Below are 21898 nucleotides of genomic sequence, written 5' to 3' on the forward strand. Positions count from 1 at the left end.
TGCGCGCACCGCTGTTCCCAGAGACCCAGAGACCCAGACACACTGAAGGGGTGACTCGAGCTACCTCGCCTGCCCGCCCCCGGCACCCAGCTACACTCCCCCCCTTCACAGCGGGTTTTTTTGGGTAACGCTGTCATCAAACACCGCGACAGCGCCTCCCGGCCCCTTCAGCCAAAATACCTCTTACCCCCTTCCGACCACTCCCTTCCAGTTCTGCTACTCCCTCGCACGAACCACACAACCTCTCAACCAACACTACAACACAACCTCGGACGGACATCGACGACGACGACGACGTTACGCTGAACACCCACGGTCGCTCGTTCTCCTTCTCACAAACGAATCGATAACAATCTGCTTTAATCCGCCCTTTGCAATCGAATCCCCGGCGCTGGAGAAATACATCGTATCCCGTCTCCCTTCCCCCGTCTGGGACCAACGTTGCGGCCGGACGTGGCCATACTGGAGGGCCACTCGGGTTGATCGGGCTGCTCGCCCGCACATCAAGAGACCACGATGGCGCCCACGAACGAAGAAGCGCCCAGCGCGGCCCTTGATCCTGCTAACGATCCCGCCAACGATCCCGAGGGTCCCGCGTTGACAACGATGAGGTCGAGATGGGCTACTCGCAAGATGACGATAAAGAGCAGCAACAAGAAGAGGCTTTCCATCATGCACCGCGCTAACCACAAGAAACACAACAGCGAGAAGAGTCGCAATTCTGGTGGCACTGAATCTCTACAAACCGAGGCAAACACGGCCTCCGATCCCGAGGAGGGTAATGGTGGCAGGAAAATGTTCTTCAACCTCCCTCTGCCCTCGGAGCTACTAGACGAGGAAGGTCACCCAAGTCAGCACTTCCCGAGGAACAAGATCCGCACAGCAAAGTATACACCCATAAGTTTCGTCCCCAAAAACTTGTGGTTTCAATTTCAGAACATCGCCAACATCTTTTTCCTTTTCCTCGTTATCCTGGTGGTAAGTTAGACTCGAGGTCTCCCCCAAGGCTTGTTGAACCCAATTCCAACCCCTGTCTAGTTCTTCCCCATCTTCGGCGGTACGAATCCTGGTCTCAACTCGGTGCCTTTGATTTTCATCGTTGCCGTCACGGCAATTAAAGATGCTATCGAAGATTACCGTCGCACCATTCTTGATATTGAGCTCAACAATGCACCCGTTCATCGCCTGCGCGGCTGGAACAACGTCAACGTCGAAGAGGACAACATTTCCCTTTGGAGGCGCATTAAGAAGGCCAACAGTCGCTTCTTTGGCCTTATTTGGCACACAATCGAGAGTATCTGGTCCAAGAAAGCCAGGAAAGAGCTGGCAATTCGCAAAAACCCGGAATCCTACGCCGATGCGCCGCGACCCTCGGTCGAAACCCATATGGCACGAGATTCTTTCAATTCGCCCCGATCCGGCCGAGACTCATTTGTATCCGCTCGAGAGGATATTCAAATGACACCAGTCCCCTCTCCGCTCCCCCGACAGACCCTTGAGGTTCCGCTAGATGACGACCAGAAACGCGCCAGAATTTTGATGCAACGCAAGGGAGATGTATTGAACCGCAGCCTCCCGGTCAACGGTGATGCTCGGTTCCACAAGGATCACTGGAAAGACTTGAGAGTCGGCGACTTTGTGCGAATTTACAACGACGATGAGTTGCCAGCCGACATCATCGTATTGTCCACATCTGACCCAGATGGTGCCTGCTACGTCGAAACCAAGAATTTGGACGGCGAGACGAATTTGAAGGTCCGACAAGCCCTGAGGTGTGGCAGATCACTAAAACACGCGAGGGATTGCGAACGAGCTCAATTCTGGATCGAGAGCGAGCCGCCGCAGCCCAATCTATACAAGTATAACGGTGCCATAAGGTGGCACCAAACCTTCGAAGACTCACCCGAGCCTGACTTGATGACCGAACCCATTACGATTGACAACATGCTTCTCCGTGGCTGCAATCTTAGGAACACGGAATGGGCCCTGGGAGTTGTCGTTTTCACAGGACATGACACGAAAATCATGATCAACTCTGGTATTACGCCTAGTAAGCGCCCCAGAATTGCCCGGGAAATGAACTTCAACGTTATTTGCAACTTCGGCATTCTCTTCATCTTGTGTGTCTTGTCAGGCATTATCAACGGCGTCGCATGGGCGAAGACGGATGCGTCCTTACACTTCTTCGATTTCGGGTCGATTGGAGGAACAGCACCCATGTCCGGCTTCATCACATTCTGGGCCGCCATCATTGTGTTCCAGAACTTGATTCCTATTGCTCTTTACATCACTCTCGAAATTGTCCGACTACTACAGGCAATCTTCATTTATAGCGACGTTGAGATGTACTACGAACCACTCGACCAACCCTGTATCCCGAAGTCATGGAACATCTCCGATGATCTTGGCCAGATTGAGTACATCTTCTCCGACAAGACTGGTACATTGACGCAAAACGTGATGGAGTTCAAGAAAGCAACAATCAACGGACGACCATACGGCGAAGCCTACACGGAAGCCCAAGCTGGCATGCAAAAAAGGCTAGGTGTCGACGTGGAGAAAGAGGCTGCCGAAGCCAGAGCCGGAATCGCGGATGCCAAATTACGTGCGATCGACAGCCTCAGAAATCTTCACGACAACCCTTACTTGCATGACTCCGATCTGACTTTCATTGCTCCCGACTACGTCTCTGACTTGGCGGGTGATTCTGGTGATGAACAGCAAGCTGCGAATGAGCACTTCATGCTCTGCCTTGCCCTGTGTCACACCGTCATCGCTGAGAAAATACCCGGATCACCGCCAAAGATGCTTTTCAAGGCGCAGTCACCTGACGAAGCGGCGCTTGTCGCAACAGCCCGCGACATGGGTTTCACGGTGCTTGGTAGCTCTCAGGAGGGTATCAACTTGAACGTGATGGGCGAAGATCGATTCTATCCGATATTGAACACGATCGAGTTCAACTCGACCAGAAAGCGGATGAGTGCGATTGTACGGATGCCCGACAACCGTATTTTGCTCATCTGCAAGGGAGCGGACAGTATCATCTATTCGCGCCTCAAGCGGGGTGAGCAACAAGAGCTTCGCAAACTTACGGCAGAGCACTTGGAAATGTTTGCCCGCGAAGGTTTGAGAACGCTCTGTATTGCGCAGCGAGAACTCACCGAGGACCAGTATGCCAACTGGCGCAAGGAGTACGATGCTGCCGCAGCGGCTCTTGAAAATCGAGAAGAGAAGATGGAGGAGGTAGCGGATCATCTTGAGCGAGAATTGACATTGCTCGGAGGAACTGCTATCGAAGACAGACTGCAAGACGGCGTCCCGGACACCATCGCCCTACTAGGCGACGCAGGCATCAAGCTTTGGGTTCTTACAGGTGACAAGGTCGAGACTGCGATCAACATTGGCTTCTCCTGCAATCTATTGAACAACGACATGGAGCTCATCCACTTACAAGTTGACGAGGACGAAACCGGTGAGACGCCTGACGAACATTTCCTCGACACCCTGGAACAGGAGCTCGACAAGTACCTACAGGACTTCGGCATGAAGGGTGACGACGACGACTTGGCCAAGGCGAGGAAGAACCACGAACCTCCTGGCCCAACACACGGCCTGGTCATTGACGGCTTCTCTCTGAAGTGGGTTCTCCACGATGCTTTGAAGCAAAAGTTTCTGCTTCTCTGCAAGCAGTGCAAGTCAGTTCTTTGCTGCCGAGTCAGTCCTGCACAGAAAGCCGCCGTGGTCAACATGGTGAAGAACGGTCTGGATGTCATGACTCTCTCCATTGGAGACGGCGCCAACGACGTCGCCATGATCCAAGAGGCGGATGTCGGCGTTGGTATCGCTGGTGAGGAAGGCCGACAAGCTGTCATGTCTTCAGACTACGCGATCGCCCAATTCCGCTTCCTGTCGCGGTTGGTTCTTGTTCACGGTCGGTGGTCGTATCGTCGTCTCGCCGAGACCGTGGCCAACTTTTTCTACAAAAACGTTGTGTGGGTGTTTGGTATTTTCTGGTACCAAATCTATTGCGACTTTGACGTTACGTACATCTACGAGTACACGTACATCTTGTTGTTCAACCTCCTCTTCACCTCGGTTCCGGTCGTCGTTCTTGGTGTCCTTGATCAGGATGTTTCGGACAAGGTCTCTCTGGCTGTGCCGCAGCTGTATCGCCGTGGTATCGAACGGGCGGAATGGACGCAGGCCAAATTCTGGTACGTATGGTCACAGCAGTGGCCCCGATGCGATGCTAACTAGGTTCCAGGCTTTACATGCTTGACGGTGTCTACCAATCGGTCATGGTCTTCTACATTCCGTATTTGACAGTGAGCAGCACGAGCTTCGTGACGAAGAACGGTTTGAATATTGAAGACAGAACGCGACTTGGCGCATACATTGCACACCCTGCCGTCTTCGTCATTAATGCATACATTCTCATCAACACATACCGTTGGGACTGGATCATGATCTTGATTGTCGCTCTGAGCGACGTCATGATCTTCATCGTTACCGGCGTCTACACGTCTACCGATGGGTCAATGTTCTTCTACCAAGCCGCCCCGCAGATCTATGCCCAGGCATCATTCTGGGCGGTCTTCTTTATTGTACCGGTCATCAGTCTTTTCCCCCGATTCGCGATCAAGGCGATTCAGAAGGTCTACTTCCCATACGACGTCGACATCATCCGCGAGCAAGAGCGGCAAGGCAAATTCTCTCGTCTCACACAGGGCGACGACGCGACGGTTATGGGGGAGCAGACGGCGAGTAAGACACCGTCGAACTCGTCGGATAGCTCGCGCAAGGGTAAGCATATACACTATGCCAGTGTGGATGAGGACAGAAGGCCAATCTATCCACCTTCAGTTGCAACACACACGACGCACAACCCGCGCAGCCAGAACGGCAGCGATGGCACCAACTATACAGGCCATCGACAATCTATGGACATGATGCAAACGCAGTCCCTCGACATGACACCTCCGATGCGATCGTCCTTCGACCGAAACCGTCCCTCCTACGATCGAGCCCGACCATCCTACGACCGAATGCGAGCTTCGATGGACCGCACGCGGGCCAGTTTCGAGGCCAGTAACGACTTCACCTCGGCCGCTCGCCTCTCTCGGATAGAGTCTAGCCAATCTTACAGCGACCGATTCCATCCCAGACGACTTCGGGGTCTGTCATTGACGAAGAGCGCAAACATGTAGCGGCTGCTCCAGACTCTCGACCTCGACCGAATCGAATTCTCCTTGTATTATATCCGGCCCAACCCTTCCGACAGGGTCTTGTTTCTTTTTGCTGTTTTGTTGATATCCCCCCGATGCATCACGATCTGCATGAGCGATCTACGACATTCCAGCCCTCGCACTCCAGCGACCCGATGCTTTGTCACCCACACACACTGTTACTGCTTTTTTTTTGGTCTCGAAGTGTATTGTGTTCTTCTTGGTCTTTTTATCGTATAGGTATTCCTACTGCGACGGCGTTTAAGGAGGTTTACGGAAAGGAAGTCTCGGACGGCAATTTTTGTGCAAGCTTTTTTGTGCATCCTAGAATTGAGAAGGGGGGCGCCAGGAACCAGTCCATGCTGAAGTGCTGGAAATACTTGTCAGGCCCGAGGGCGTTATGAGTCTGGGCGGACCGAACAAAGTGATGGCGCATGGCTCTCGCGCTGTCGACGCTTTTTTTACATATGCGCGGCAGGGGAAGGGAAAAGATGCAAAAAACAAAACATAATAGGGTTAGCTTGGAGATGAGCCGCAGAGACAGAAGCCAACTGGTATTTGAACTGTTAAAAAGACCAACTTCAACTTTTGTGTTTTTAACGCCTCTAGATTGTGATCCAAGTCAGAGGGAAAAGATGAACACAGAAAGGCCATTCATTATTAGGCTATATCTAGATGAGGAAGTTGTGCGATCCAACTTGTCCCAGGCCCTGCCACTGCTTGTAGTGTCGAAATTGCCAGATGCTCTTCGTAGCATACCTTGGGTGCTTGGATAGTTTTGGGCACTGCGCAGGGACACTGAAAATGTCAGGTACCATCTGTCTTGTCGCTAGCCCTGCAGCCAGCCCCTGCCACATGCAAGTCCCACCTCAGCGAGGGTCCTGGCAAGGAACTCGACCGGGGCAAGCTCCCCCGAGCTCTGCTGATTTTTGGCCAAGAACATCCGATGCGCTGCGACCTTATGAATCGATCCGCTGGAGGGTCTTCATCGTCTGAACAGAGCATATTGCATGACCTCAGTGTCCACGACGGCATAAGCAGAAACTCGCGACAACAAGCACTCCAGAGGTGCGCAATTGGACCCGGAACGACTTCATCATGGACGCACAGCTCTTGGATGAGGTTGCCGACAGGTTCAACGCGTACCTTGAAGCCGTTCCGTAAGCCATCGCTAACCAATGTGGCGTCACTTTCGTGCTTGAGACACCGAAACTAACTCGACGTCCTCGCCACAGGGCCGGATTTCCTCAGTCTATACTCGCTGCGGCAGCTGTTATCCTCAGTATATTCCTCCTGCGACTGGCGCAGAGCTGGAATGAAGACCAGGCTATCGCATACACCGTACCGCCGCCGAAGATTCCGGATGAGCACTCCATTGTCGAGGAGACTAACGTCAAGGTATGACATCTCAATGCTCTGCTTCTAGATGCTACATTCGCTTGGCACGATGGCTGACTTGATCCTCCGGTTCAGATCTCCGGCACGACTGCAATCCAATGTTACGCCCCGGCCACGGGGCAATTCCTCGGCTTCATCAACCCCTCCACCCCTGCCTCCATTGACCGCGCCGTCGACGCTGCCCACGCAGCGCAGAGGAAATGGAAAAAGACGACATTTCGCGAGCGTTGTCAGGTGCTACGCACGATGCTGCAGCACGTTCTCGATAACCAGGAAAATATCTGCCGCGCCGCCTGTCTCGACTCTGGCAAGACCATGGTGGATGCTCAGCTGGGCGAGATCCTTGTGACTGTTGAGAAGCTCACGTGGACGCTTAAACACGGCGAGAAGGCCCTTCGCCCCAGCCCGCGGCCTACGAACCTACTCATGGCATACAAGCGGAATGAAGTGCGGTACGAGCCACTTGGTGTTGTCGGTGCTCTGGTCAGCTGGAATTACCCGTTCCACAACCTCGTCGGGCCCATCATCTCGAGCATCTTTGCTGGAAATGGTGTGCTGGTCAAGGTCTCTGAGCAAACAGCTTGGAGCTCCCAGTACTTTACCAGCATAGCGAGAGGGGCTCTTATCGCTCACGGGCACGACCCCGCCCTGATTCAGACAGTTGTGTGTTGGCCACAGACGGCGAACCACATTACTTCCCATCCCAGGATATCTCACTTGACTTTCATCGGTTCCCGCCCCGTGTGCCTCAAGGTAGCTGCCTCGGCCGCCAAGTCGCTCACACCTCTGATCGCGGAACTGGGCGGCAAGGATCCTTCCATCGTCCTCGACTCCGCCGCGAAGGATTTGAAGCGTATCGTTGAAATCCTCATGCGGGGCACGTTCCAAGCTTCCGGACAAAACTGTATTGGAATTGAGCGTATCATTGCTACGCCGAAGCTTTACGATCAGCTCGTTGCCACCCTGGCGCCAAAGGTCCAGAATCTTCGGCAGGGACCAACTGCAGATGTCGGCGCCATGATCTCGGATGCTGCTTTTGACCGCCTTGAGTCCCTAGTTGATAAGGCAGTCGAGCAGGGAGCCCGTTTGCTCGCCGGTGGCAAACGGTACATCCACCCAGAGCACCCCAAGGGCCACTACTTTGTCCCGACCCTCCTTGTCGACGTTACCCCTGAAATGGAGATCGCGAACGAAGAGTGCTTCGGGCCCGTCATGACCATCATGCGCGCTCCCGGCCCTGACGCAAACTCTGTTTTGTCAGTGGCTAATTCGCCAGAATTCGGCCTCGGTGCCTCCATCTTCGGCGGTGATAACGATCCCGTCCTCCGCGCCGTCGTCGACGGTCTCAACACCGGCATGGTAGCCATCAATGACTTTGGCGCAACCTACGCCGTCCAGCTGCCTTTCGGTGGCGTGGGCGGGTCCGGCTACGGTCGGTTCGCCGGTGAAGAAGGTCTTAGAGGCCTCTGCAACATCAAGAGCATTTGTGTCGACCGCTTCGGCTGGTTGGGCGTCCGCACTGCCATTCCCACGCCTGTCAAGTATCCCGTGCCGGACCAGGAGCGCAGCTGGCGTTTTACTCGAGGTGTCGTGGGCGTGGGTTATGCGCAGAGTTTGGCGGGCAAGCTCAAGGGCATCCTCGATATTATGAGGAATGCTTAATCTTGTAAAAGGAGCCCATCAACGTTGGAGTGAGGGCAAGAAAGGGCAGCTAGCTAGGTGCAGCCTGTATATAATAACAATAACGGAGGAATGAAAAGTAGCGGGTTAGAGGCATAGATACCAAGTTAATCAAAAGCATATAAACTTTCTCTAACTAGATCATATCCTCTACTATTGTGGCGTTGCCATCATCTTCGACCGTGCGATTGAACCTATGGATCATGAGAAGCTTGGGAGCAGGGAAGTTGGAGGACAAGAGGGCCGCATGAGCTGGCAGACAGTAGTGATTCATCGCCTATCTTCACTTCAGCCGATACAGAGGATGTGATCGCCTTGTCCCCTTACTCCCTGCCGGAGACCGTTGTCGGCCAGAGAGACTTGACTTTATAGCATCAGGGAGAAATGAATGGGGATCCTCAAGAACAACATCAGTAAGTCTCAAGGGGTGTGTGAGGTTTGGTATCAAGAGGTATATGATTCATTAGCTGCGATCCTATTCCATTTTGGCAACTCCGTCAAAGCATTCCGAATAGACCGCCCCCAACTTATCTCATCTATCCTCTGCATCATGAACACACTACGCAAAGAACCCAAGCTTTGCTTCTGGAAATGCAGAAGGTATTATCTAATTACCAAGAACCACCACCGCCAGAAGGAGCGCCCCAGGCAGGAGCGGCCGCGGACTCCTTCTCCTGGGTGTCATTGCCGGCAGAATCGCCACCACTGCCGCCACCCCAGCCAGCGTCACCTCCAGTCGCGCCCCAGGCACCATCGCCTCCAGCGACATCGCCGCCGCCGTTGTCCTCGTTGGACCAACCGCCGTCACCGCCAGAGACGCCCAGGTGAGCAATGCCGGCCTCCTCGGGGTCGAAGTCGCTCTCGGTCTCGAATCTGAGGTTCTCCAGGCCCTTACCAGTGGGCTTGAAAGGCTCGAGGAAGTCAGGGATCTCCTGCCCGGTCTCCAGGAGGGTGCGAACGAGAACGCTAGCAATGGGCTCGTCGCGGTCGGTGTAGAAGGAGGTAGCAATGCCTCGCTGGCCCATACGACCGGTGCGGCCTAAAGTCGGTGTTAGTAACATCTCGGGCAACGATGGAAGAGGCGACGGGGTTTGTAGGAAAGGTGAATCAAAGAACGTGTATGGGAAAGCACATTAGTGCAAAATATATATATGCATATATATACTTACCGATTCTGTGGGTGTACTCCTCAATCCCACCGTGATCCAAGCTAGGAAGATCGAAGTTGATGACATGGTTGACATTCTTCACGTCAATACCACGAGCGCTGATACCAGTGGCAATAAGGATGGGGGACTTTCCAGCACGAAAAGCGCGCATGGAAGCCTCACGCTCAAGCTGAGTACGGTCCGAATGCATTGAGGTGCACGGAAAGCCGAGGTTGAACAGGAAGTCATCCAAGGTATCGGCAGTGCGCTTGTTGTTGACGAAGATGATGGTACGGCAGGCAGGAAGAGAGTTGATATGATCCTTGAGAGCCGCATTCTTCTCGTAAGCTTCAACCTTGAAGACCCGCTGGAGGATGTTGGTGTGGGTGCTGCCAATGCGGCCGATATTGATACGGACGCTCGAAGAAGATAAGTTTTCCTTTGCAAGATCGCGGAGAGGCTTGGGGAAGGTGGCTGAGAACAGCATGTACTTGATGTTTCCCTCCTGCTGTTCTAAAGAAAGACTCAGTGAATATTTGGGACACGAATAGGGAGAGGATTGAACTTACCACCGCCAGTCATGATGATGTCCATCTCCTCGCGCCAATCATCTTGAAGCATCTCATCGGCCTCATCGAACACCATGTATCTAAGGCGTTTAAGCGAGAGAACATCGGGCCGCTGAATGAAGTCGACAAGGCGACCAGGGGAGGCGATGAGAACATCACAGCCCTTTCCGAGCTGTTGAATCTGATCCCTCATGGGACCACCGCCGTAAGCGACACACGGGCGAAGCATAGTGCGGTAGCAGAACTTGCGAGACTCGTTGAAGATCTGGATGGCGAGCTCGCGAGTGGGACAGACGACTACCACCAGAGGTTCGGCACGAACCCAGGCCTGTCCAAGTTCAACCTCAGAAGGGTTGGGGCGAGGGGCAGCGAGCTTCTTGGCCTTGCCCATGAGCTTGTTCAAGATAGGAATGAGGTAGGCAGCGGTCTTGCCAGAGCCTTTTTTAAGTAGATTAGCAATGTTAAGCTTGGCTCAAAAATAGAAAAACTTGCCAGTCTGAGCGATAGCCACAACATCGAGACCCTTGTGAATGGCTGGAAGAGTGAACTTCTGGATAGGGGTAGGGGCCTCGTAGCCGCAAAGCGCAATATTCTCCAACATGACAGGGTGCAAGCCGGCGTCCTTGTAGGAGTGAACAGGCTCAACACGAGTGTCACCCTCCTGGGTGACCTCGACTGAAGAGATCCTATATACGGTTAGTTTTGTGCAGACGATTGAAGGGGGGAAGCCTACACAGAGAAGTCGAGGCCAGAATTAGAGTCATGGCGGGTGGCGGGATCACCGAAAAGGGCCTTCTCGAGCTCAGCGAACTTCGGACCGACATCGCCATATTCCTCATCCCATTCATAGACGGCACCGTTGCCCGCCCACTCGGTCGAGACATCGGGACCCTGCTGGGCAAACTCGTCGTAGTTGTAAGGTACAGGCTCAGTCCACTTTGTACCATCGCTGTTGATGGCAGCAGCAGGAGCCTTCTTGTCTGGGTCATCAGAAGGAAGAGCCGACTGCATGTCGGCAGTGTTGAAGGCAGACATCTTGGTTGACGGAAGTCCGCTTGTGTTGGTTAATTTATGGATCATGTGATGATGGCCAGTAGGAGGCAGCTCGGCAGTGCTTACCTTGATTTGCTTGATCGAAAAATGTCTCGAAAATTGCGGTCAAGACTACACGGAGCGACAACCTTGGCGCTGGATGTTTTGGATGAGTTAGTAAACCGCAATGAAAGAAGGAGATGACAGTAATTTTTTTGATGAGGGAAGGAAGCCACTGAAAACCGAGAACGGTTGATGTGGTCACGGCAGGGAATGGGAGATCAAAAGCCTGTCAATTCTCCGAGATGGAAACTGCAAGGAGCTTTGAAGAAGAGATTTCCTCGTAAACCTGCGGTGTCTTTGATGGAGGGAGCAGACCGAGATGAGAGTTGGATGGGAGTGAAGGTGAACCTGATTTTGACGTGAGGAAAATTTGGAGGGTCAGGGCAACGAGATTTGACATTTGTCAACGCGTTCCGCGAGAGAAAGTGATGACGGCGAAATGAAGAACCCACGAGCAAATTTTGCGAAGACACCCGACCCTGACTGCGACAACAGATTGATGATAAGGTGATGATGAAGATAGAAATGGGAATGATGGAAGAGCAGCTCGAATAAATTGGAAAGTACTTACCTCTCAAGTCAAAATGAAGTCGAAAACTGATGTCTTGTCGGTGATCCTTTCTCGAAGGTTTGCGTTGGCTGTGGAGAAGAGGGAGGAAGTTAAGCAGCAGCAGACGAAAAGGAATTAGGTGTAGTGGGAGGGCATTGGAAGGTTCGATGGTGGTCGGCCGTCGAGGAAAGAAGGGACGAGGGCAGAGGGCAGCCGCGTTACTCAAAAGAAGGAAGACACGATGGATGAGACGGGCAGGTGAGACGACTAAGCCCGGATGAGGGTTGAAGTGTGACTGCCTCATGAGTCCCCCCAAACAGGCTGGAGAGCCCCTCTGAAGACTTCACCTTCCAGTTCTGAAGCCTTCATGAGAACTTGCAGACACTGGACGAAGCCTCGTCTGAGCCAGGCACCTGACGGCAAGGGAAAAGTAGACGGAAAGCTTCCTTCTTTGACACTGCTCATATATAATCACATCATCTTGTTCCTCTTTGTACTTCAAGTAAATTATCTAGTTCAAGAAAGAAGAAAGCCAAGAGGAAGACTAGAACCAAGGCTAGAGACAGAGGAAAATATAGCTTCATAAACAATGGTAATATGAGAGATGCCACAGATAAGACTTAATCGTGCTCGTATATTTCTGCTTAGTGTCTTAGACTATGTCAATCCAGTTGGTCCCAATTATAGCATGCCGTCAATGAAGGAGAGCAATCAAGAAGCTGTTTGATAACGCCCTAACATCGGAGATGAAGCTTGATCAGAATTGATCAACTCATAAGCGCGTGATGAAACCAAAAAAAAAAAAAAAAAACACTGATATGACGATTGCCCAGCTTGACTTGGGCACAAGGGAAGTGTCCATCACATTCGATCTAACGTAACTGCAAATGTTGGACAAAGGGGTCTCACCGAGGTGAGATGGGTATCATTAACATATCCCTCTATAAATGGTACACAATACTGCTGATAACGACGCTCGTGGTTATACCACGCGACTCGGACACGAGCCCATGTTGCCCGCCAACTTCCAGCAGCCATGTATATAGTCTTCTCGCGATGAAGCGTAGAAGTGTCCATTCTCCGAAGAATCCTTTTGGCGGATCATCTTGCCTCGACAGAGAACAAAGCCGCTCGGGCTCCTGGCTTCAGTGGTTGCGCCGGTGCCATCTAAAGGAGATTGACAAGGACCTCTAGTGCTCGGGTTGAGAGACTGAATTGGCAATGGTGATCTTGTCCGGGGTGTCCTTGGAATCCCCTGAGATTGTAGACGAATGAAGGTTTGTGGGCCGAATCCTTCACCACAAATCAAGGAGATCTTGAGGCTCAACAGCCGACGTCGCCTCATACCCAATCATACCCTGGGTCAAGGCTTGATCCAATGCAACGGCCGAACGACCGATGGTACCGCCCTCCTTTTTCGACTGCTCCACGCCTCGTTGAAATGAGTCCAGGAACCTCCTGTGGAACACCCGCTGCCGGGACTCGCGGTCATTGTACATCTCCGCTTCCTCATCCCGGCGAGTCCCGAAAAGGTTGAGGTACGCAAAGGGATTCGGCGTCCGGGGCACCCGGTACATATTGTCCGCATAGGCGTTGGGGTTACTCGGCGCCGCGACCTCGGGCTTGAGTCCCGACTGCAGGAACCGGGCCAATACGGCGACCTGCCTCGCGTGCGACTGTGCGTCCTTTGTGCGGAGGCCCGTCTTGGGCGCGGTCGACCACCCCGAGCTCGTCTTCACAGTCCAGCCCATCAACGCGCAGAAGCTGTTGAGGGTCTTTACCCAACCTCCCGGGCAGCTGACGGTCTCGTCTGCCGCGACATCTAGGAGCCACTCAAGAACGGACAGCGAATCATTGCTGATATCGGCGGATAGGTGAGTCATGCCAGCTCGGATGTACATGATGCACTTTTCGGCGTGGTGCTTGACCTCCGCCTCGGGAAGGGCCCGAAACAGCTTCAGCAGCTGGCTGCGAACGGGTCCTGAGGCGTCCGAGATCAGGGGCAGAAGCTTGCCTAGAACGGTGGCGGTTCCGACGGGGTTGTTGCCGGCCAGCACCTGGCTCGTCAGATGCGCCAGCGACTCCTTGCGCTGTTTGTCTGCTCGTGATGTCGAGGCCAGCGAGAGGTTGTGTTTAAACTGAGTGGCGTTGTCAGGGGCTTCAGTTGAGAGTTTCTGGTGGCCCATGGCAATAGACTTTGCCTTGAAGCTGGTGTCTGTGAAGTTGGAAGGCTTAGCCTTGGCCTTTCCGACCTTGAACTTTGGTTTCTGTGGGAGCAAGTCAGTATGGACACAAGGCGCTATGAGAGGGAGCGATGCGATTCACCCGCATCTCGTTGAGATCTCCATACCGCAAAGTCTTTCGCCTTTTCCTTCTTCTTCCTCGTGCTGGAACCCATGATGTCTTTTGTTTAGGCGATCCTAACTTAAGGCTCGTTGATTTCTTTTCGTGGATTTTATGATTATGACGTCGAATATTCGTTACATTCTCCAGGTATCAATTGTTCAGTCATCGACCAGTTTTCACATGAGAGGGCTAGCACGTTGAAGGTTGGGACCCCTGCAAATTCTGGAGCCAGAACTTTTAGGCGGTCAAAGACGGCAGAATCATGTCAAACTCCCCCACTACGGCGTTGAGGCGCGGTTACCCGGTGAATCCTAGCTCCAATTATTGGGCTCCTTAGCTTCCAAACCAGCCTTACAGACGACACCCGACCCGACCCAGTGTTTGGGGACACTCATTTATTGTTTCCAAGATTCCACGACACTCGATCCTTCTTCTAATACGTCGCTTGTCGCGGGACGCCTTTAGACGAAGCATAGCCCATACCCGTCTCTCGCTCGTACACCTCCCCTTCCTCCAATTATGGCCGATGCAGTATCCGTGAGCGACCTCGACCCCTCCTCCTCTTCAGCGATGGCGTCATAGCTAAACAAAGAATGTGTCCCCCTTTTCGCAGACCAACGGACCCGACGCGCTGGACGAGACCCTCAAGCGCCTCTCGAACAAGCCCGGCGTCAAGGCGACCGTCATCCTTGACCGAGTCACAGGCGCGATCTTACGCACAAGCGGACAACTGTCGTCCTTCAACGCGGCGACGCTGCAGACCTCGGGACAGGGTTCCTTCTCGGGGGAGGGCGCCGCGGCGCAGCAACAGCAGCAGCAGCAGAATGGCGAAGAGCAACCGCAGGGCCTGGAGGACTTTGCTGCAAAGGTCTGGAACTGGGTGAATGCGTCGGGTACGCTGGTGTTGGATCTAGACACTGAGGTAAGAAGATGGTCACGACTGCGTAGGGAGAATGCGGGAGCGAGTCTTTCCCCCTGACCGAAGGCCGGGGCTAACTATGGGGAACAGGATGAGCTGAAGCTACTGAGGCTACGAACGAAGAAACAGGAGCTGGTCATCGTACCAGATCCGAAGTACCTTCTTATCGTGGTGCATGACACACCGCCGGCCTGAAGAAGCCCAACGTCCGACTCACGATTTTAGCATTGGTCGGCGTTTGAGGGATTTTCTCTTCATTGGCTTTACCGAGCGAATGTTTCTTCAGGAGGGTTTGCACATGCCTAGCCGAATGGCAGAGGGCCAGGGTTGGCATGCTCATTGTCCGGCTCCAAGATGAGCGCATTTACAAGATACGCAGGCAGCGGAGACTGGGAAACCTCTTCCAGCCGCCAAGCTACAAGCTCTACGCACAAACACACATGAGAACAAACCAGGGGGATACATAGCTCGGCAGGAACGGTCGAGGCGGGCGCGATTACGAATGATACCCTAAAATTACCAACCGCCACGGCTCCCTGGCATTATACGTCCGGAATGAAGCCGGAGCGGCTGTTCCGCGGGCGATCGCGGCCGGGGCCGCGGGCATGCCGGATAGCTTGAAATGCAAGAAATGATATACAAGTGCAAACTCAAAAAAGATGTTCGAAGCCATCATCGTTTCGTGATATCGGACATGGCGAACAGGCCCCCCCTCCCGCCCGGAAGCCATATCCGTCAGCTCCGGGAGCTTCTTCGTCTGTGGCTTTTCCCTGCCTCTCCCTCTCGCGACGAAGCGTCGGCGCCGATGCGTCCGTTCCTCCCCTGCTTGAAATGGAGAATCTCTGGCACGGCCGGCCAGCTAAGCTAGTCTCGCGAACCAGGTGTAACACCACGGACGTGTGTTGGATGTCGTCTGGAAGCTCAGTGGCTCGCAAACGTTTTGATAAGCTAAGCTTGGTGCGCTGAGAACGTGGCGCGACACTGAGCTAACGGGAAGTGGGCTGGGGCTAACGTCGGCCGGGGTAGGTGCGCCGGTCGGACTTGGAAGTCGAGTTTGAACGTTGAAGGGCAGAGATGCAACCACACACCCCTTGCTGCTCTCCTTCTCTCCCCTCCAAACACCTAGGAATTAAATTGAAAAGGGCCTTCCCCTTGGAGACATCACCACCCACGTCGCGTTCTCGCTTCAGCCCTCTCAACCAGTCGGCGGTCGAGGATTTGCTGCTTTGCGACATTTCAAGTGGACGCCGGCGAGGAAATATGATGCGGCCACACCTTTTTCTTCTGTCGCTATTACTAGCCCTGCTGTTGTGGAACTCTTTCCCCCCTCCTCCTCTCTTGTTTCAGCAACTTGTGGCGAGGTCCTGCCGAGACTCCGGGGTGTGGTTCACAAATATCTACGGATATTAGGCTTGCTTGGGTCCGTCTTCTTTTCTGTTTTGGCCCTTCTCGTGTAAACTTGTCGTAAAGGGAGATTGGGGCTCCTTTAGAGTTTCCTTTAACCTTTTTCTGCGCCTTCTGGACGTTCTCGCTTCGGGACCACACAGCTCGTCTACCCAGCTGGCGGCAGGCCACTTGTGAGTGTAACCCTTTCGTTTTTGCAGTCGGCTCGGCGGTGCGCTTTTTATTTGAACTCTGTTAGGCTGGCCAGTGCTATTATAGGTGCTATTATAGTCAGGGTCAGAATTAGTCGGCGAAATCCAGCTCTGTTGTCGCCGAATTGTCATGAGACTCTTTTTGATGATTTGCGGCTTGCCCACCTCTCTTCCCTTTCCCCTTTATTGGAAGAACTGGAGCTCAGCCCAGCATCACCCCTTTCTGTGCTCGCGCCGTCCGTCTCCTTGCCCAACAATATGAGACAAAGATGTTCGAGATGAATGGAGAGAAGCCAGCTCTCTCCTCTCATCGTTCACGTCGCGCCCGCCCGCCCCCACGACATGTCGTCTCATGTCCAGGTAGATCCAGGTCCACCAGCTGCCCAGTGCTCATGCTTTTCAGCGGAGACCTCTATCATCCAAGCCACGACGGAGGCCCCTCGCCGAAGTCATCGGCAGCTGTCGTTCGCCGCGTGAGGCAAGCTTCCCGTTGTCTTCGTTTCGAAAAGTCTTGAAATCAGTCCATGACCTACTTCGGCCCTCAATTCAGATTTCAGAATGGTCACGATGGGGGGGCGCAAGTTCGGCTGTAGAGTTCAAGCTAGAGCTTCCAACCAAAGGTCCAAGGTAATCCTTGCTCCAGGGATCGGTTCCAGTTCAATACCACCATTGATGGGTAGTATTTTGGCCTTGATGCTAGTTTGCTAGACGTTCGAGAAGACTAGCCGAAGGAAGATCTTTAATGCCATGGGGGCGGGCGGGAGAGGTTCAAGCCAGACCGCAAAAAAAAAAAGAAGAAAAAAAAAAGCCGCATGGTCTTTTCTTCTCTTCGGCTCTAAGCCCATTGGTGGCACTATGCGTGCTTCGGCTTGCGAGGAGAAGATTTGTGCGACGACGGCCCGGCAATGGGTGTACAGACGATGGTGTTGTACAAGTTCTGCAATGAATGCCAAATTACACCATCTTTGCCGAACAAGCGCGGTCCTTGCTAATTCAAACCCTCCCGAGATTTTTTTTTTGCACTGCCTGTACGTAATAATGTTTTTTTATACATTCTAGCGGCATATACGAATTTCGTGGCATATTTGCTTTTTGCTTTACTCTTTCTGCGTGTAATTTTCTTTCCGTTGTCCAGCCATATCCTGCATGAATGAGGGTCTCTTGGGGTCAGAATCCCACGATTCCGGTGAGTCTTGAAACCAGAGCCCCAAGAGGAGCAAACAGCACAACGTAACGGCCAGAAAAGCCCACCACAGCTGCAACATGGAATCTCCGCCCAGCTCAGCATCCATGAGACATCGGAGACACCATGATCCATCACCACCCCTACCCTCCGATTCACTTCCCAAGGGGTGGAAAGAGGGAACCCAGAAGGTGGGGTTGCGGATCCCCAAACCACCTAATCAGAGATCTTCCCCAAAAAAAGACGAACCAGACCCCTGTCCAGAGGGTCGCGAGCTGGTGAGCTGAGCCTGAGCATCGTCGTGGTGGATTTCACATGCGCTTCCACGGGCGAGCTGGCTACCTAGACCAGGTAGTAATTCCTGCTTTCTGAATCTGTCCTGCTGCAGATGTCTTTGCGTTTCGCAACTTTCTTTGCCTTTCTGATCTCCATTACTTCTACGAAGACTTCTTCATGATTTCTTTTTTCTTCTTCATCACCAAGGACCCAAAGACCATCTACAAGAAACTCCACCTGTTTGTTGATGACTGGGGTCCCCAAAATTGTGTTTAGTTGCGGCCGTGACCATGGATCTCCTCCCCCGTACCCGCCGCGGCTGTATTATGTACCGGTATGTGTCTGCTCGTCTGTATCCCCCCCCTCCTACTCAACGAGAGACATCTCTCGTTGGTGATGGGCCTGCCGGAGACAATGCAAGCTCAAGATGAGCGCGGGTAGGACGCACGCTATCATGCAATCTGACATTAGCATAATCTGTCTCGCGTTATACGGGTGAAATGAGGAACAAGCACAAGTCGCCAAAATCAAAATTTGACAATCTCATTCTCTGTGCGCGCTTACTCCCGCCATTTGGTACGACCTTTTGGAACTGCCACGGAGCCGGTTCGTCGTCTTGTTGATCTGTTGTCTGGCCTGCTGCTTTATCATCATTACACTGCGGTGTTCCAGGGCCATGGGAAGGCGAAAATGGCAAAGCGGCCACGCGGGAGCCGGGTGGAGTACCTACCTAAAATAGAGGCTAGGGAGTGACATGGAACCAGGCTCTTCTATCTGCTGGCTGAGCACTCCGATGAAGTCACTACGCAGGTTACATGACGAGGGAGGAAGACTGAGAGACTGAGAGTGAAAGAAAAAAATAGTCCATGCCATGCCTGCAAGACGCGGAACGCCCACTCTGGCACTCACACCCCTCCCCCCAGCCCATATGGGGTGGAAGATGACGAACGAACGGGAAGCTCGCTGCTTCGATAGGGCGTTCTTTTTTCTCTCTTTCTCTCTCTTCCCAACCTTTGTACCTGTTCTTTCTGATCTCCCTCGGCGCTTTTCCTTCTCTGCCCGTCCCTGTCTCTACCTTTGCCATTCGACATGGGGTATTGAAGATCTGAGACTACCGTTCGTTCTCCCCACCCTTTTTCTGCTAGCCCCAAGGGACTCATCTTCCTCGTTTCCCTCCACCCCCGGAGCTCTCTTCCAGGGTATGCAAGCTATATTCAGATATGTGAAAAGTAATCGGTACAAGGTCGCTTCTTTCTCTCTTTTGCTCTCCTTGCCGTAGCGGACTAGACAGAGGGCCCCCTGGTGCCTTGTTGCATGTCGCCTGCGGCCAGGACGAGGGGTACACCAACAGAGTGGACATGGCTTCTTCTGCGGCCCCTCGTCCTGTCCTATCCCGTGGGTGTCTTATCCCGTCACTGTCCAGTCAGAAGAGACCTCCTTCGTCGAAAGGGTCAAGCCCAAGGTCCCAGGTCCAGCCCAACACACACACACACACACACACACACACACACACACACGCACACACACGCACACATGGAGAGAGTGTCCAGCGCAAGAGGGGAGTGAGGAAAGACAGGAAGAGTGGATGATAACAGATACAGAATGTTGTCACTCGCTCCCCTCCGGCACCTCCCCCCCCCCCCCCCCCTTGCCGGCCCCCGCCCCTGGGGTCCCCCTGTCCCCCTTCTTGGTTGCCCGTCTTTTCTTGTTNTTTCTGTCCCCCCCTTTTCCCCCCCTTGTCGTCACCGCTGGTTGCCCCCCCCCCCCCCCCCCCCTGCCTTGGCAGCCCAGCGGCCGTGTGTCCGTCTGTCTCTCTTGTTGATTCGCATTCATTTCTTGTTTTGACATGCCGCCGTCTTGCCTCTCATTTGCTGGAAAACTTGTGTCTCCCACTTCTTGCTTCTGCTTCTTACCTTACAAGACTTGCCCCCCATCCCCCTCCTCTACGTCTCTTTTTTCCCTGATTATTTTCTTACCTACCTATACGACCTTTTGAGGCTTGCCCACCTATCGTTGACTCGGACCTTCGTCCACCTGCTGCAGCAAAACTTGGCTCAACACTGCGTCCTGCGTTCCCATTGTAACATAGAAAAGGTTACCCTGCAGAAACCTGGACTTGCATCGTTCCCGTCGGCAGTAAGACGTCAGGCTCTCCCCTCCACCACCGTCACCACCACCAACATCGACTTCTCCAACGACGCCACTTTTGATCAGCCACCTTGGAGGATCAGGGAAACCCGGTTGGAACATTTTGGAAAAGAGGAACAGGATTACAAAGTTGAAAGCAAGCGGGGAAAGAGTTTGGAAGAAAGAAGGAAGGGTAAAAAGGGTTTTACTTTTCTGGAAAACATTGGGACGAAAACAAGACGAATGAGACGAACACGGCGGCGACCTTCATCCCAACCCACCAACATCAGAACTCACGACTAGTAGAGCAGCAAAGATGCCGTCGTTATCGCTGCTTAGACGCGGGCCCAAACCGCAAGACCAGCGGCCGATGTCCCCGCAGAAGCGACAACAACAACAACAAGAACGGCCACAGTTGTCGCCGCGGCAGGAGGATGGAAGGGAGAGCGGGCAGCAGGCGGCGGCGGCGGGCTTGGGGATCGGAACGGGCGAGCGGGAGCGGGAACGCAAGTTCTCCAAACGGGACCTTTTTGGAGGGCTGTTGAGTCGCAGCAAAGGCCGGGGCACCAGCAGCAGCGCATCGACGCCGGCGTCGTCGACCAAGTCTGGGTGGGGGGCCGGTGCCGAGTCACCGATAAAGTTGCCCGTAAGTCTCTCTCTCTCTCTCTCTCCCTCTCTCTTTCTCTCCTTCGTCCATATCGTCTGTATCTCTGTCACTGTACACCAAAGGATCCATTTGTCTTTCTCTCCCAGAGTCAGCACGCTTTCCACATTTCGAAGCTTCCATGGTCTCAGATCATCCACGCTTTGTCGTTCTATTTTCCACCTTTTTTGTGGTCCTCACCCCGGTTGTCTTCTCAGGCAAGGTTTCTGAGGTGGGCGCTTCAAGTCTGGACCAGCTCAGCCTCCACCGCCCCGAAGCTCCAATGTCCCTGATGCCCCCGAGGTCGAAAGCTGGAGATGAGGAAGTCCTCAGGATAGCAGCAAGGTCGTGCCGGGAAGATGCACGCAACGCAGTAAGATTCATCATATCCAAACATCCCGCGCATACACACCTCACATATTTGGACAATCACACGCACCTTCACCTCACCACCACCACCACCCCTCCGCTTCCGCTTCGCTGTCAACCCCCGCAACCCTCAGACCAGGTCCCGTTCCCGCGTCAGTGTCGGTGGGTTTGTCTTGGCTAAGGCCGGACATTCCGTGCACCGCAGACGCAGGTAGATGCGGATACGGACGAGAGAGACACAGGGCAGTGGGCAGCGGGCAGTGGGCAGCGGCTGTCCAAGGCGTGGGGTGGGTACTTTCTCACCTGGGCCCGTCCTCCCCTTGCCTTCCAAGCTCCAGGCTCCAAGCTCCCAGCTCCAAGCTCCGTCCCCCCTTCCCTCTCCCCACCTCGCCGGGCTGGACTGCCTTACCTAAGGGGGAACCTGGACGGGCCAAGCCTGGGAGCTGGGACTCGGGAACGGTGGCAGTGACGGTAGACGGCGCCACAGTCTGGAGCACGACGCAGCACGACGTACCACATCCTCATCGCTCTCTCCACCGTGTCACTCCCCCGCCATCGTCCTATGCAATCCATCAATGGGGAGCTGCATCAGGCCACTTCTGGTCTGCGGTCTGCCCTGTCTTTCTTCTTTGGCCCACGCCATGCCATCTCTCTCTCCTGCGTGCAATCTCTGCTTGCCATCTGCTTGCTTGCAGTGACGCACTCGGAGATGTCCATCCGCTGTTCCAGTGTTCCTTAATACTTTCCTTCCCCGATGCTCAGACTCTGACGTTCT

At 53.7% G+C, this 21898-nt stretch overlaps 8 protein-coding genes across 8 annotated transcripts; 5 read left to right on the forward strand and 3 right to left on the reverse strand.

Annotated features, from left to right (window-relative positions):
* Positions 1-516: 516 nt before the first annotated feature.
* Positions 517-5207, forward strand: CORC01_08198 (phospholipid-translocating P-type ATPase; the record flags this gene model as incomplete). Its single annotated transcript, XM_022619832.1, has 3 exons — positions 517-978; positions 1039-4214; positions 4265-5207. 3 exons carry the CDS (start codon positions 517-519, stop codon positions 5205-5207), a joined length of 4581 nt encoding a protein of 1526 aa, XP_022473593.1.
* A 1116-nt stretch (positions 5208-6323) lies between these two features.
* Positions 6324-8285, forward strand: CORC01_08199 (aldehyde dehydrogenase; the record flags this gene model as incomplete). The annotated part of the gene is made up of 3 exons (XM_022619833.1): positions 6324-6385; positions 6461-6623; positions 6699-8285. The coding sequence occupies 3 exons, from the start codon at positions 6324-6326 to the stop codon at positions 8283-8285; spliced, it is 1812 nt and encodes a 603-aa protein (XP_022473594.1).
* Positions 8286-8914: 629 nt separating this feature from the next.
* CORC01_08200 (DEAD/DEAH box helicase) lies at positions 8915-11100 on the reverse strand (the record flags this gene model as incomplete). The annotated part of the gene is made up of 5 exons (XM_022619834.1): positions 8915-9342; positions 9473-9964; positions 10021-10458; positions 10543-10706; positions 10754-11100. 5 exons carry the CDS (start codon positions 11098-11100, stop codon positions 8915-8917), a joined length of 1869 nt encoding a protein of 622 aa, XP_022473595.1.
* A 1860-nt stretch (positions 11101-12960) lies between these two features.
* CORC01_08201 (pre-rRNA-processing protein IPI1) lies at positions 12961-14063 on the reverse strand (the record flags this gene model as incomplete). The annotated part of the gene is made up of 2 exons (XM_022619835.1): positions 12961-13932; positions 14016-14063. 2 exons carry the CDS (start codon positions 14061-14063, stop codon positions 12961-12963), a joined length of 1020 nt encoding a protein of 339 aa, XP_022473596.1.
* Positions 14064-14530: 467 nt separating this feature from the next.
* CORC01_08202 (uncharacterized protein) lies at positions 14531-15125 on the forward strand (the record flags this gene model as incomplete). Its single annotated transcript, XM_022619836.1, has 3 exons — positions 14531-14548; positions 14625-14933; positions 15021-15125. The coding sequence occupies 3 exons, from the start codon at positions 14531-14533 to the stop codon at positions 15123-15125; spliced, it is 432 nt and encodes a 143-aa protein (XP_022473597.1).
* Positions 15126-18231: 3106 nt separating this feature from the next.
* CORC01_08203 (uncharacterized protein) lies at positions 18232-18381 on the forward strand (the record flags this gene model as incomplete). The annotated part of the gene is made up of 1 exon (XM_022619837.1): positions 18232-18381. The coding sequence occupies one exon, from the start codon at positions 18232-18234 to the stop codon at positions 18379-18381; it is 150 nt and encodes a 49-aa protein (XP_022473598.1).
* Positions 18382-19991: 1610 nt separating this feature from the next.
* Positions 19992-20234, reverse strand: CORC01_08204 (uncharacterized protein; the record flags this gene model as incomplete). Its single annotated transcript, XM_022619838.1, has 1 exon — positions 19992-20234. The coding sequence occupies one exon, from the start codon at positions 20232-20234 to the stop codon at positions 19992-19994; it is 243 nt and encodes an 80-aa protein (XP_022473599.1).
* A 247-nt stretch (positions 20235-20481) lies between these two features.
* Positions 20482-21304, forward strand: CORC01_08205 (uncharacterized protein; the record flags this gene model as incomplete). Its single annotated transcript, XM_022619839.1, has 2 exons — positions 20482-20757; positions 20867-21304. The coding sequence occupies 2 exons, from the start codon at positions 20482-20484 to the stop codon at positions 21302-21304; spliced, it is 714 nt and encodes a 237-aa protein (XP_022473600.1).
* Positions 21305-21898: the final 594 nt, after the last annotated feature.

Source organism: Colletotrichum orchidophilum (genome assembly GCF_001831195.1).
Source record: "Colletotrichum orchidophilum strain IMI 309357 chromosome Unknown Scaffold_69.1, whole genome shotgun sequence".
Classification (NCBI taxonomy): Eukaryota; Fungi; Ascomycota; class Sordariomycetes; order Glomerellales; family Glomerellaceae; genus Colletotrichum; species Colletotrichum orchidophilum.